General features: G+C 36.2%; 1 protein-coding gene across 1 annotated transcript in view; it reads right to left on the reverse strand.

Annotated features, from left to right (window-relative positions):
- The window catches only part of aralar1 (calcium-binding mitochondrial carrier protein aralar1), a 510,219-nt gene that overhangs the window by 138,334 nt on the left and 358,759 nt on the right, over window positions 1-13,126 (reverse strand). Inside the window, exon 12 of the mRNA XM_090405723.1 lies at window positions 7,917-8,125. Within this exon, the coding sequence (XP_090261849.1) occupies window positions 7,917-8,125 (209 nt within the window). The remainder of the gene's footprint in view (window positions 1-7,916; window positions 8,126-13,126) is intronic.

Below are 13,126 nucleotides of genomic sequence, written 5' to 3' on the forward strand. Positions count from 1 at the left end.
TCCATGAAGTCGCATTCATGAGAATGAAAGACCTTTATGAACTGCTCATTAAGTGTCTCCACTATATCTTCTGCAACAGTTGTCCTTATACCATTTTCTACAATCAATGTTATCCTTCCATAATCACGTGTGTTTTTTTTTTGTTGGTTACATATCAAAATAACTCTAAGATTCGTTTTGGCTTCATTAGCTAACTGCTGCTCATACATCACTTTTGCTACCCTTACCGACCAAGTCACCTGCCTTGCCTGGCCTTTGCAATCCTCATGAAACTGGTTATTACCACTTCTCTTATGCTCCCTCCATAATGCCCTTTTTCTCTGTATTGCATGCTTAATGTTTTCATTCATCCATTTCACACCTACCTTATTTAACCTTCTGACCCTTGGAATACATTTAGACATTGCTTCTACTAGATAGTTTTTGAATATCCCCCAAGCTGCACTGATCTCTTTACCAGCTAACTCCTCATTCCATGCTACACCTGCAAACTGTCTCCTGAGCTCTTCATAATCTCCACCCTTGTAGTTCCACATATACCCTTTCTTACAGAGGTCCTCACACTACTGGCAACCACCCAGTTAATCACTTCATGGTCACTCTCACCAATTGGAGAGTGTTTGGACAACTCATAATTATATCCTCTGATGAGATGATCAAAACCAAGACACTCAATTCTTGTATGCCCTCTGTTACATACTGTCTAAGGTACTTGTTCCTCAAAACCTCATTTTCTTTACTTGCATTTGTTATCTCATCGTCCCACTCTATAATGCCATAATTAAAATCATCCATAATGATCACCTTTTCTTATTTGCTTGGCTAATGAAATACTTAGTCATAACATTGCCAGCCTGGTTGGCTGAGTGGTTAGCGTATCCAGTCTCCACCCAAAAAAAAAGGCTGCGGTTTCAAATCCCGCTGTGGGTATGGATGTTTGTGATCAACTATGATAATACTAGTGTTAGTAGTGGGAAGTAGATGCCATTGTTGTAGATGATGATGGTAGTTGCAGTTTGTTGTAATTAGTGGATTGAGTGGTGGAGATGGAGAGTTGTAGACTAGAAGCCCTCCCTAGATGAGTCTTCGGACTCCCTGGAGGTGTCACATAATAATAATAATAACATCTGACTAAGTCTTTCATTGTATTCACCTCTATCTCACACCATACTGCCTCAAAACCACTGGCATTATTTCCCTCTTGCATCTCTACTTTGTATGAACATAACTCTTTCTCTATCATCAATAGCACTCTCCCTCCCTTTTAACCCTTTCTTTTTAAGAAACACATCATACCCATCCATTTCTATTCCTGTCAGGATGTCGTCCTCATCCAACCATGTCTCACTTATTCCAACAATTTTTGGGTGAACAGAACTCAATTAATGCAACCATTTCATTTGCCTTGTTTCTTACACTTCTAGCATTTGTATATTCAACATTCCAGATTCAACAAACACAGCAGCTCATTTCTGGATCTATAGCTAGTTCTACTGACACCACTCATTCAATGCGATTTCCCTTTCTCCTTATTCATCTTAGAACCCTCTTCAAATCCAACTGTTTTCTCTTAATCTCAGGTCATCCTCTTCCTTTCCTGTCTACACATGCATTCACATCCTTTTGGAGGATCCACCTTTCTCACATTGTGTTCCCCAGTCCACCCTGAACCTCCTTGTTTCCCTGTCCATCAAATGGAAGAAAAGGAATTACAGATGATAAAGGAGACAAGAAAACTGAAGATATTCTTGATGTATGGAGTAATTACTTTGAAACATTGCTAAATGAAACAAGCAGTGACAGCATGGTGGTAGAAAATCTCAACAGGAATGCCATTCTGGGATATATATCTGTATTTTGAAGTAGAAAAAGCTTCACAATCGTGAAATGCAGAAAGGCTGTTGGAATTGAGTATATTCAACCAGAAATGCTAAAATATGGAGGTATAAAAGTATTATAGTGCTACACTGCATAATTTAGAAAGAAAGGTCAGAGGGTTAAATTCCAGACGATTGGAGTAGAGCACTCATAGTTTTATTTCCCTTACAAAAAAGGGGAATTAAAACTTTCTGTGAGAATACAGAGGAATTTCTCTGCTGAGTGTTCCTGGTAAGATTTATGCAAGTATTCTTGAGAAATTGCTAAGAAAGTTGTGAAAGGGAAGCTTGGTGAAGAATAAGCTGAGTTCAGGCCAAACAGAGGTTGTCAGTTTTTCACTTTAATCAAAATAGTTGAGAAATCATGGGATCTGGTAACATGATCATTGTAACAAAGATCTGCATTTAAATTTTGTAGATCTGGAAAGGGCATACAGAAAGGTACCAAGAGGAAAGTTATTCAAAATGCTCCAGTTATATGGTGTACATGGGACATTACATCAAGCAATACATAGTCCTTATTTGAGTTGTAAATTAGCAATTAGAATTCAAGGAAGTACAGGAAGATGGTTTGATGATAAGTCAGGTGTGAAACAAGGGTGTAAATTATCTTTACTGTTATTCATCATCAATACAGATCACATTATGAAGGAAAGCAGCATCAAACCTGATATCAAAATTGAAGATGTTAATTTATGCTCTTAATTTATGCAGTAATGTTATACTCCTAAATAAATCCAAGAGAAGTCGAGAGGATTTCCTGACCAAATTGAATAAATGACTGTAATAAATTTGGGAAGAAAATCAGCATTAAAAAGACAAAGACAATGAAAATAGGCAGAAACATTGAAAACATCAACTGTATTCTGAATGGAGAACCTATTTTCATTGTCTTTGTCGTTTAATGCTGATTTTCCTACCAAATTTATTACAGCATTTATTCAATTTGGTCAGTAAATCCTGTAGACCTCTCTTGGATTTATTTAGGAATATAACATTACTGCATAAAAATAACTTGCTAATAACCATTTTTAGGTAGACCATCTGTAAGAATATACCTTCAGTGGTTATAATATCAATTATAACCACTGAAGATGTTTGATGAAATGTTCTTCTGAAACATTAAGAGCATTACAGTATATTTTTTTTTAGTTGACCTTTCTCTCTCTCTCTCTCTCTGTCTCTTTATAAGTTACAAATCAACAGAATAGTATGAAAAGTATATGATGCTTCTTTCTCATTGCAATAAAAATTTGAAAATTGAAAAAAAAATTGAAATTGCAATTAAACAATTTCAATTTCAAAATTAAACATTTTTATTGTCCCTAATAGCAAAGAACTTATTATAAATGCTGAGTCAAGTCACCAGCATTGACCATAATAATCTAAAAGTGGTAATGAATGCACATATGTGGATGGCCAGTGTAGGAATGGAATGGCCATGAATACATGGGAGCTTGAGTATGGGAGGCTATATAGAGAAAACGATGAGCAGGAGCAGATGAAGAGAAGCAACAGATGGAAGACAGTGTCAGTAGGACTGGCTACAGACCAAAAAATGAATTATGTTTATTTATAAATGCCAGGAGTGTCAGAAATGATGGATACGAAATTGTTGCATGATTAAGTGCCTGAAAATAGTTGGAATAAGTAAAACATGACTGAAGAAGAATAACATCTTGACAGAAATATGATGTTTTCTGTGAGGACATAAAGACAAGAGGGGGGGGGGGAGTGCTGCTGACAGGGAAATTATGTTGAAATACAAGGAGAAAAAAGTAGCATGGTGTGAAGTGGAGGTTTACAGAATGAGATATGTGGTGGGGTGTTGCTACAGGACAGGGAATGTAGAAAGTGAAGACAACAGCAATATTGATTGAAATGAAGAGATAGCATTAGGGAATAAGGTGAATGAATTTCTTGAGTTCTTAAGGGACAGCAATCTTAGGTGGTATGTAATGGAGGGCACACGAGGGTTAAGAGTCAGATCTGATTATATCATCAGAGAATGTAATTGTGAGTGGCTAATCTTCCCCTGGTTGGAGAGAGTGACAATGAAGTGATCACACATGGGTTACAGCCAGTCACATGAGAACTTCTATAAAGAACTGCAAGGCTGGTGATTATGGAAAGCTTAGGAGATAAGTGGGAGCTATAATATGGAGGAGTTGAGTGGGAAGGATATAGATGCCATATGGGCATCAATCAAGAGCTATTTAACAGCAACAATGTGTGAGTGTATTCCAAAGGTGAAATGGCTAAAGAAGGTAGGAGTAAAATACATGAATGAAGAGATTAAGCATGAAATCTGGAAGAAGAAGAAGACACTGTGGAGGTAACACAAGATGAATATTGGTAATGATCAGTTGCATAAAGAGTACAAAGAGAAGGTTAGGAAAATGACTCGGCTGGTAAAGGCAACAAAAGTGGAGTATGAGAAAAAATTAGCCAATCAAGCTTGTATTTTCTAAAAAAAAAAATCTTAGCGAGTTTTTTCAATATGTGGCAAGTAGAAGGAAAAACGACTATGGGAGGATGATACCAGTTGATGAAACTGGCAGACTGGTAGCCAGCACAAAGAATATAGCTGAATAATTCAATGATCAGTTCATTAGTGTGTTTCATCCTCATGAAGGAAACATGAGGAGAACCTGGAATGTAGAGGCTATGGCCGAGGAAGGACTGATAATGAATGAGCAGGAAGTATATGAGGAATTAATTAAACTAGATGTTAATAAGGCAATATGATTTGACAGTATATCATCATGTGTCTTGAGGGGATACCCTATGAAATTAATGGCACTTTTGGCACAACTATTTGACAAGAGGCTTGCAATAAAGTGAGTCCCAAATGAATGAAAGGTGGGGAAAATTGTTCCACTTCACAAAAGGGGGATAAGACCAAGGCTACAAATTACAAGCCAGTCTGTGTGTCTGGATTGTTGTTAAAGTATTAGAGAAGTTGGTGAGGACTAGGATTCGGAGAAGGGTTGCTAATGGCAGTATTCTTTATGATGGTCAGAATGGGTTTGTTGGAGGACGGGGAGTCATGTTTCAGCAATCTGCTTATGTATTACAACAAGGTGACAAATTCACTCGATAAAGGAGATGCATATAGAGTGGTGTACTTGGATTTTTCAAAGGCCTTTGACAGACTGATGAGATTAGATAACGGACTAGTAAGTTGTATATGTATGCGTGATATCCCAAAAGAGGTAGGTCACTAGTGGAGTGTCACAGGGATCTTTTTGGGACCATTATTGTTTAATTTGTATGTTAATGACATTGGGACTCTTAATTTGAAATATGCAGATGTTCAGTGATGGTGCAAAGTTGGGAAAGGCTATGAGAAGTAGAGCAGATGTTGTGGCCTTGCAAGAGGATCCGAATTTACTATGCGAGAATAGTCAAATGATTGGAGCTATCAGTTTAATGCTGCAAAGTGCAAGGTTAGTTTGCAGAGTATACAATTAATGGAGAAATTCTGAAGGAGGTGAAAGAGATGAGACATCTGAGAGTGGTGGTAGACAAAGCCTTGAAGATTAGGGATCAGATTGCCAAAATTGTAAGAACATCCCAATGGATTATGGCAATAATGAGGAGGACATTGACATGTAGAAGCAAAAAAGTTATGTTCCTCCTCTGTAAGGCTTTGATCTGACCACATATGGACTACTATGCACAGATTTGTTCACCTGGTTTTCAGGAAGATGAGAATTTAATGGAGAAGGCCCAGAGAAGATTTACTAAGTTAGTGGCAGGTCTATGGAATGTCAGGTACGAGGATTGAAAGAATGCAACTTACAGAGTCTTGTGAATAAAAGAACGAGAGGGGATATGACTGAGACATATTGGTGAAGGGTTGTTACCAGGTTAATGTGAAGATATTTCATAGAGTAGAGGAATGCAAGGACAGAACCATATCAGGCCCCAAAAGTAATGTCAATTATAGCATTAAGTTTTGAAAGGATATAAAAGATAAATCACTTGATAATTTAATCAAGTATATATTCTCCAATTGAATCAATAACGCTCTTTCAACGTTGTGAAAGCTTCATAATGTCATTTCTATAGAATTCAGGAGGCTTGGAGGCAAAGAATTTTCATAGGCTCAATTTCTGCCTCTAATGTATCATACTGTTTTTCATTAATGAAATGTTGCAACTTTGAAATAAGTGGTAATCAAAGCAAGATAGTACGGAGGATGTAGAAGCTTTTCTCAGCCGAGTTCCTCAAGATTGGTACAGGTGATTCTTGCACTATGAGGACTTGCATTGCCATGGTGAAAAACAACACCCTCTTGACTGACTGGAGAACACTTCTTTTCTTTCAGCTTTTCATTCAATTGATTCAGTTGTTCACAGTGTACAATACCAGCCATATCCCACTAAACGCTTAACAAGACCCTCTGAGGGTGAAGGTCTTGTATTGGCCGAGGTTTAATCTGTTTCCCCTAAATGAACCCACTGCCTTTGGTGCTTAACATTCTTGTAAAGCATCCACTTTTCATCACCGGTGACTACATGACTCAAAAACAGAGAGAACCTCTCGAGAATGAAGAGCAGTGCAGCGCTCTCTTCATTTGTTGTTCATCAGTTCATGAGGAAGCCACTTGCCAAGCTTAGAAACTATTCCAAGTTCTTGCAAGTGCCGTTGGATGATCAACGATGAGGAATAAAATCTTTTGCTAAATCTTCAACAGCTGCATGGGCATTTCTTGCAATAGCGGCTTCCAGCATATCATTATGGAGAGAGAAAGGAAGATGGGCTCCCAGAGCAAGGGGAGTCTTTCAAGCTAAAGTCCCCTTGTCGAAATTTTTGGAACCATCGCTGGCACTTTTGCACATTCAAAACTTTATTGCCATACAATTCTTGCACATTTTTTGCAGTGTTAGCAGTACTGTTACCTTTTTTGAACTCATAAAGCAAGATGTGCTCTTCACTGACCTCCATAGTAAAAAGAGTTATTTAAACAATAACTTATGTATGATGTTCTTGAAAGGTGGAATTCCTTAGAATGAGGCTGCCTAAGCCTAGCAGTACTTATAAAGCTTTAAAAATTCATGTTCAGACAAGCTGAGACATGTTTGAACAAGTACAGCATAAAAAACAATATTACTTTTGGAATGACCTGATATCAGGAGGGTGTGAGCAAGGGAGTAAGAAGCAGGTTCTTTGCATGGAGTGATTGGTGAGTGGAATGCATTACTTGACAGTGTGGTGAGTGCAGCAGCAGCTATGAATGTTTCAAGGCATGGATCGATGATCACTTGACAAGTCAGAGTATAGACCTCTGGTGATGAGTCCTTTAAATCCATGGAGGGTCAGATCATCATCACCATAATAATAAATGTCAATTATACAAATTGACATTTACAGATTACAAATCATAATCATACATAAAAAGATACTTTTAAATAATTTGCAAGTAGCCATAGCAACATATTTATTTTAGATGCAAATATAAAATACATTAAATTCTGTAACAATTTAAGATAAATGGGGGTGGGGGGGGGTACCACTGAGAGGTTGGTTGCTATCTCAAAAGGAAAAAATTATTTAAGTTAATTGATTTGAAAAAGTTAGAACTTTTTTCCTCTGTCAAAAAAAATAATAAATAAATAAAATAAATATTACTACATGACACCTCCAAGGGATCCAAGGACTCATCACTGGAGGACACTCTAATCCACTCTGCTACACACATACACACAGCTACACACAAATACCATTAATGCCATCTACTGCCAATCGTCACCACTAACAATATTTTTTTGTCTATAAATTCATGTATTCTGAATTTGCCTGTACCTGGGATGAAAATCCTGAGTTTCCAGAAGAAAAATACATGCTAACTCCATATGAGACTGGCTAACTCACCTTCAAATGAAAAAGCACATATAAAGATTCCTCTTATAAAGACAAGAATCACACTTAGGACTTTTCCAGTTGAAGGGTGCAATATACTGTCATTCTTTCAATGAAAAAAGAAAATAATAATAATAATATGGAAGCTGTCTATTAAAAGCATTTGCTTACCGTGAGTTTAATAGCTTTTTCAGGACAAACCCCAACAAGCTGTGGCATTAATCCTCTGTACAGTCCAAAAACTCCTTCATGACGTATTACCTTTTTTGCACAGTCAAAACTGTTTCTGTACATCAGTTCACCAATATAAGATCCTGTCCTTTGATTTTGCATCCTTGTCTTAACCAAATCAATTGGATAAACTACAGTAGCCCCAGCAGCTGCAAGGAAAAAATAATATAAAAACAGCACATAACTCCCCCCCCCCCTCACAAAAACATTTGCAATAATAATATATTTTGCATTCCTTTATTAAAATTAGTATTTTTCTTATGACTGAATAATCATATCATTCCTCATCAGCATCATTGAGAAAATATAAAGCATTATTAATATACTAAATTAAAATTGTCATGAAATTATATTCTTGTTTAATCCTTTATGCAAGTGTTCAACAAACAAAGTTTGCACATAAGTATATCTTCGCAACTAGGATACGTGTATATAATGGTTACTGACTTCACATTAATTGCCTTATCTCATAATTACAAATACATATCTGAAAGGATGTGCATAATCATTATATGCATCCAAAAGGATGTGTGCTTTGCATTATGAGATATTAAGGCAATTAATCATTAGCCTCTATTAAGTAGCCTATGTGTGAAGATACTTCATTCATGAACTTTGTTAATTACACCTGGATAAAGGATTCAAAAAGAATATAATTGCCTGGCAAGTTTAACTTAACCTATAACCAAATGAAAAAACTTTCTACAACATATGTAAATATGCATTATACAGATTCAGTGCTTACATTATAATGTATGGCATATGTTGTTCTCATGTCTTCAATGGAACTTATGCAATATCCCATAGAATATGTCTGGAACCCAATAAGGAGATGCACTGCTGCTCATAATTCTCTTCAGAAAACAAACAAGGTCTTATTCTTGCTCTGAAGGAGGAATGAGCCAGTCTGCCTCAGGATCTCCTGAATTACTTGGTGCTAAGCATAGTACAATGTTGGAAGAGCTGTTATTGGAGTTTGGGAGGCCATATTCTATATTGAAATGTCTCTTCACATACTTTTCTGTAAGCACTGTACATTAATTCTATAAGTACGTTCTTAGGAAATTTGTAACTTCTGCGAAAAATGTATTACAATTTAATTTGTATGAAATTTATAACACATTTCTTTGTGTAATATAATGTATTAGTATGCTAGCAATAAATGTATGTCCACATTTGACTTTAGTCATGAAAATATTTTCTATACAAGTAAAATTGTAGTTCATCCTTAATTTTTGGATTAAGAAATTTTACTCAATATTATATCAGAGTGATAAAAATGAAGAAGAAGAAGACAACTATGAAGTAACTGAAGTGCCACAAATTCTACCAGAAGAAGTTATCTGAAGCTCCAAAGCATTCAAAATGGAAAAGCCGCAGGCAAGGATGGAGTCATGGTTAAACTTTTAAAAGCAGGCAGAAAAATGATCTACAGAATCTGGACAAAAAAAAAAGGCGATGTACCAAGAGCATGGAATAGGCTACCCTTATTCTGACACACATACAAAAAAAAAAGCAAAGTAGAAGACTTGAAGACCTACTGACCCATCAACCTACTGTTGTTGGTTTATAAAGTGCTTACAAAGGTCTTGGATCATAGTCCTTGTCAAATTTAGACCTTGCACAACCAAAAGAACAGGCAGCTTTCACAGAAGTGACTTTAGCATAATGGACCATATTCAAATTGTATATATAATAGGTTATTAAAAGTGTAATGAATACCAACTACCATTATGTCTTGGTTTTATTGATTATGAGAAAGTCTTTGATTCTGAAAAAACTTTTGCAATATTTACAGCATCACAAAACCAGCAAGTAGAGGATCCATAATATCAGGACCATCAAATCAGCATACACCAATACAATAACAACAATTCATTTCAATGGAAACATCTCTACTATGGAAATACAGAGAGGCATAAGACAAGGGGACACAATATTTCAATTGTGTCGCCTTGTTTATATGCTGTGAACAGTTGACCCAACTATTCACAGCATGCCTATTTTGGGAAGAAAAAGGTCTAAATAGCTTAAATGGAAGATATTTAAGCCATTTATGCTTTGCAGATGACATAGTTATCTTTAACTGCACAAGAATTACAGCCTTGTATCCATGAACTCCAAACTGCTAGCAAAACAGCTAGCAGTTTGGAGTTTACCTTTAAGCCAGCAAAACAGCTGGCTTAAAGATAAACTTAAAGAAGACCCAAAATATGTTCAATAGCTACGTACAACCAGAAATAATAAAAATCAATAATGATTGAACATGGGAAATCATCATTACATATACTTAGAAAAATAGATTTCAATGGATCAAAATATCATGGAAGAAATTATAAGATGTACAAATATGCATGAGTGGAAAGCATTTGAAAAATTGCAGTTACTATTCAAAAGAGCCAATTATTATAATGCTTGAAATGGAAACATTTTAAATGTATTCTTGTTATATTGACATATGAAAGTGAAACAAACACTAAATGCAAAAGAAATTCAAAACTTAAGCAATTTAGTATGGAAAGAAGTAAGCTTGGTACCACAAGACAGGATCACAAAAGGAGGATAAGAAATCAAATCAAAGTCATTGACATCATAGAAAGAGTGAAACATCTGAAGTGGCAATGTGCTATATGGATCACATTATGAAGGAAAGTGGTATTAAACCTGATATCAAAATTGGTGATGTTAATGTCAGCTCTTTGCTTTATGCAGACGATGTTATACTTCTAAATAAATCCGCTACAAGTCTGCAAGATTCCCTTATTAAATTGAATAATGTTGTAATAGATATGGTATGAAGGTCAGCATTAACAAGACAATGAAAATAGGCAGAAGCATTGAAAATGTCAACTGCATTGTGAAAGGAGAACCTGTGGAACAAGTAAAACATTTCAGCTACTTAGGCACGATTTTTACTGAAGATGGTAAATTAAATATGGAAATAGACAACAGAATCAACAAAGCTGGCATTTTAGAAAGTCAATTGAATAAATTCATATGGAATAAGAGAGAAATTAGTCAGAACACTAAATTAGCTGTATACAAGACTGTGTTCAGAGACTAGAAACATCAGATATGAGAGTCCTGAGAAAGATCAGGGGCACGAACAGATAGCATCAATGTCAGTATCATATTAAAAATGAGGATATTAAGAAAGAACTTGAATTTGTCAACATCCAGGAATGTGTTAGTAGAGCTAATCTCAGGTGGTATATTCACTTTAACAGAATGGGTGAGGAAAGATTACCAAAAGAAGTGTTCTCTGCCAGGTTGGCAGGAAAACAACCCAGAGGAAGACCAAGATATAGGTGGATAGATACAGTAAAAAGTGCCTTAGAAGATAGAAATATAAGATTTGATAATGTTGGAGTCTTGACAAGTAACAGACTGATTTGGAGGAAAATTGTATATAGGAAATTAGTAATGATGTAAATTTTTCATGTAGTACTATCATATCCTGTGCACCCCTTGAGGGTACATGGCAGGAATTTGATGATGATGATGTGCTGGACATATTGCTTAAAGACAATATCAATGATGGACAAAAGAAATAGTAGACTGGATTCTGCAGGAGAAAAAAACAACCACAATGACAATCAAAATCATGGTGGATTAATGATGTCATCAGATTTGCATGAATGACATACGTAAGAAAAGCCACTGACAGAGTTTTGAATCATCTTGGAAAAGATTTCATCCAGAAGTGTACTGGACTGACACTGGTAAATGATGATGATAAAATTATGTATGCATTACATTTTTGTTTACAAAAGGTGGGCTAACATGCACCCTCCACCCTTGAAAACTGTATTTCAGGGGTGGAGGGTTCATGGCATTTCATTCAAGAGAACACATATCCCATGTTCTTGTGAAGAATGGGATATGGCAAGATGAGCGTTATATTTTTCTCATAAAGGTGAGTCATCAGTCTTCAACAGATAAGGGTGTGTAAGATGGCAATGATCTATGTGCAGCCTAGCAAGTACAATGTTCTCTCTTCTGATTCTATATAGACTAAACCACTAATATTTGTGATCAGGCTTAATCTCATGAAATTTCGTTCTTAGTGCTTCATGCCAGGATGTCTGCCATTGTTCTGTTAATTGTGCTTTTATTAACCGATTGTAGTCTGCATAAAGTACTGACAAACAGTAGCTACATATGCAGTCTCATTTCCCTTGACTCTTATATGGCTGGGTATTGAGCACAATCAAACATTAAAATCAAGGGTCATCATTTATATAATAGTAGTCTCATAAGGAATGGGATGTGCACAGGAGAGTAGACAGCCTATAAAGCACTTAATGTGCTTAGTGTATCAAACAGTTTTGGCAGTACTGTCTTTTATGTGTACAAGCCAGATAGCATGCAACTCAACTGTATAGTTATTCATTCAAAAATAATTCAAGAATAATCTGAATGAAGATCAGGTGGACAGAAATAACAGCAGCAAAACCAACAAATGTGTCAGATTCCAAGATGTCAGTATAGGTAAGAAATCAGAATGCTTTGCTCTGTGTGCATTAAATAGCTGCATGTTAACACGTTCGCTGCCACGCTACTTCGGCATAGTCTGTTCCCGTACGCCGAGCAATTTCACTTCTTCAAGGTCAGTACGGTACTCTCGTTGCCGGCGGTCAGCGTCATACGAGCATGCTCGTAGTTGGCTTGTACAGAGCATATACCATCTATGAGAATACACAGTTTTGATGCTAGCTCCACAAGCCAAGCATTTTCACTTCTTCAAGGTCAGTACGGTAATCTCGGTGCCGACGGTAAGCGTCATACGAGTATACTCGTAGCTGGCTTGTGTAGCTGGTTTACCAACTATGAGTATACTCGTAGTTGGCAGTGAACGTGTTAATTTATTTAATGATATTAATTAACAACACAAGAATAATAAAATAATTGATATTTATTTAACTTATTTGCTGGTATTATATCCAGCATCTTCAGAGCACAAAAACAGTTTGTCATAGTTAACTAAATTGTTGTTGCTGCTGCTTCTGTACAGAAACAAAACAACAATTTAGCAGTAGGTTCAGTTTAAAAATTGCACTGGACACCACAAGGAACTGAAGTCCTAATTGGCACCATCTATTGTTGGATAAACAAAGAGAGAGAGAGAGAGAGAGAAATATTAATTTGAT

The sequence above is a fragment of the Typopeltis vanoorti genome, chromosome 15 (assembly GCF_054136105.1).
Source record: "Typopeltis vanoorti isolate ZY-2024b chromosome 15, IOZ_Tvanoo_1.0, whole genome shotgun sequence".
Classification (NCBI taxonomy): Eukaryota; Metazoa; Arthropoda; class Arachnida; order Uropygi; family Thelyphonidae; genus Typopeltis; species Typopeltis vanoorti.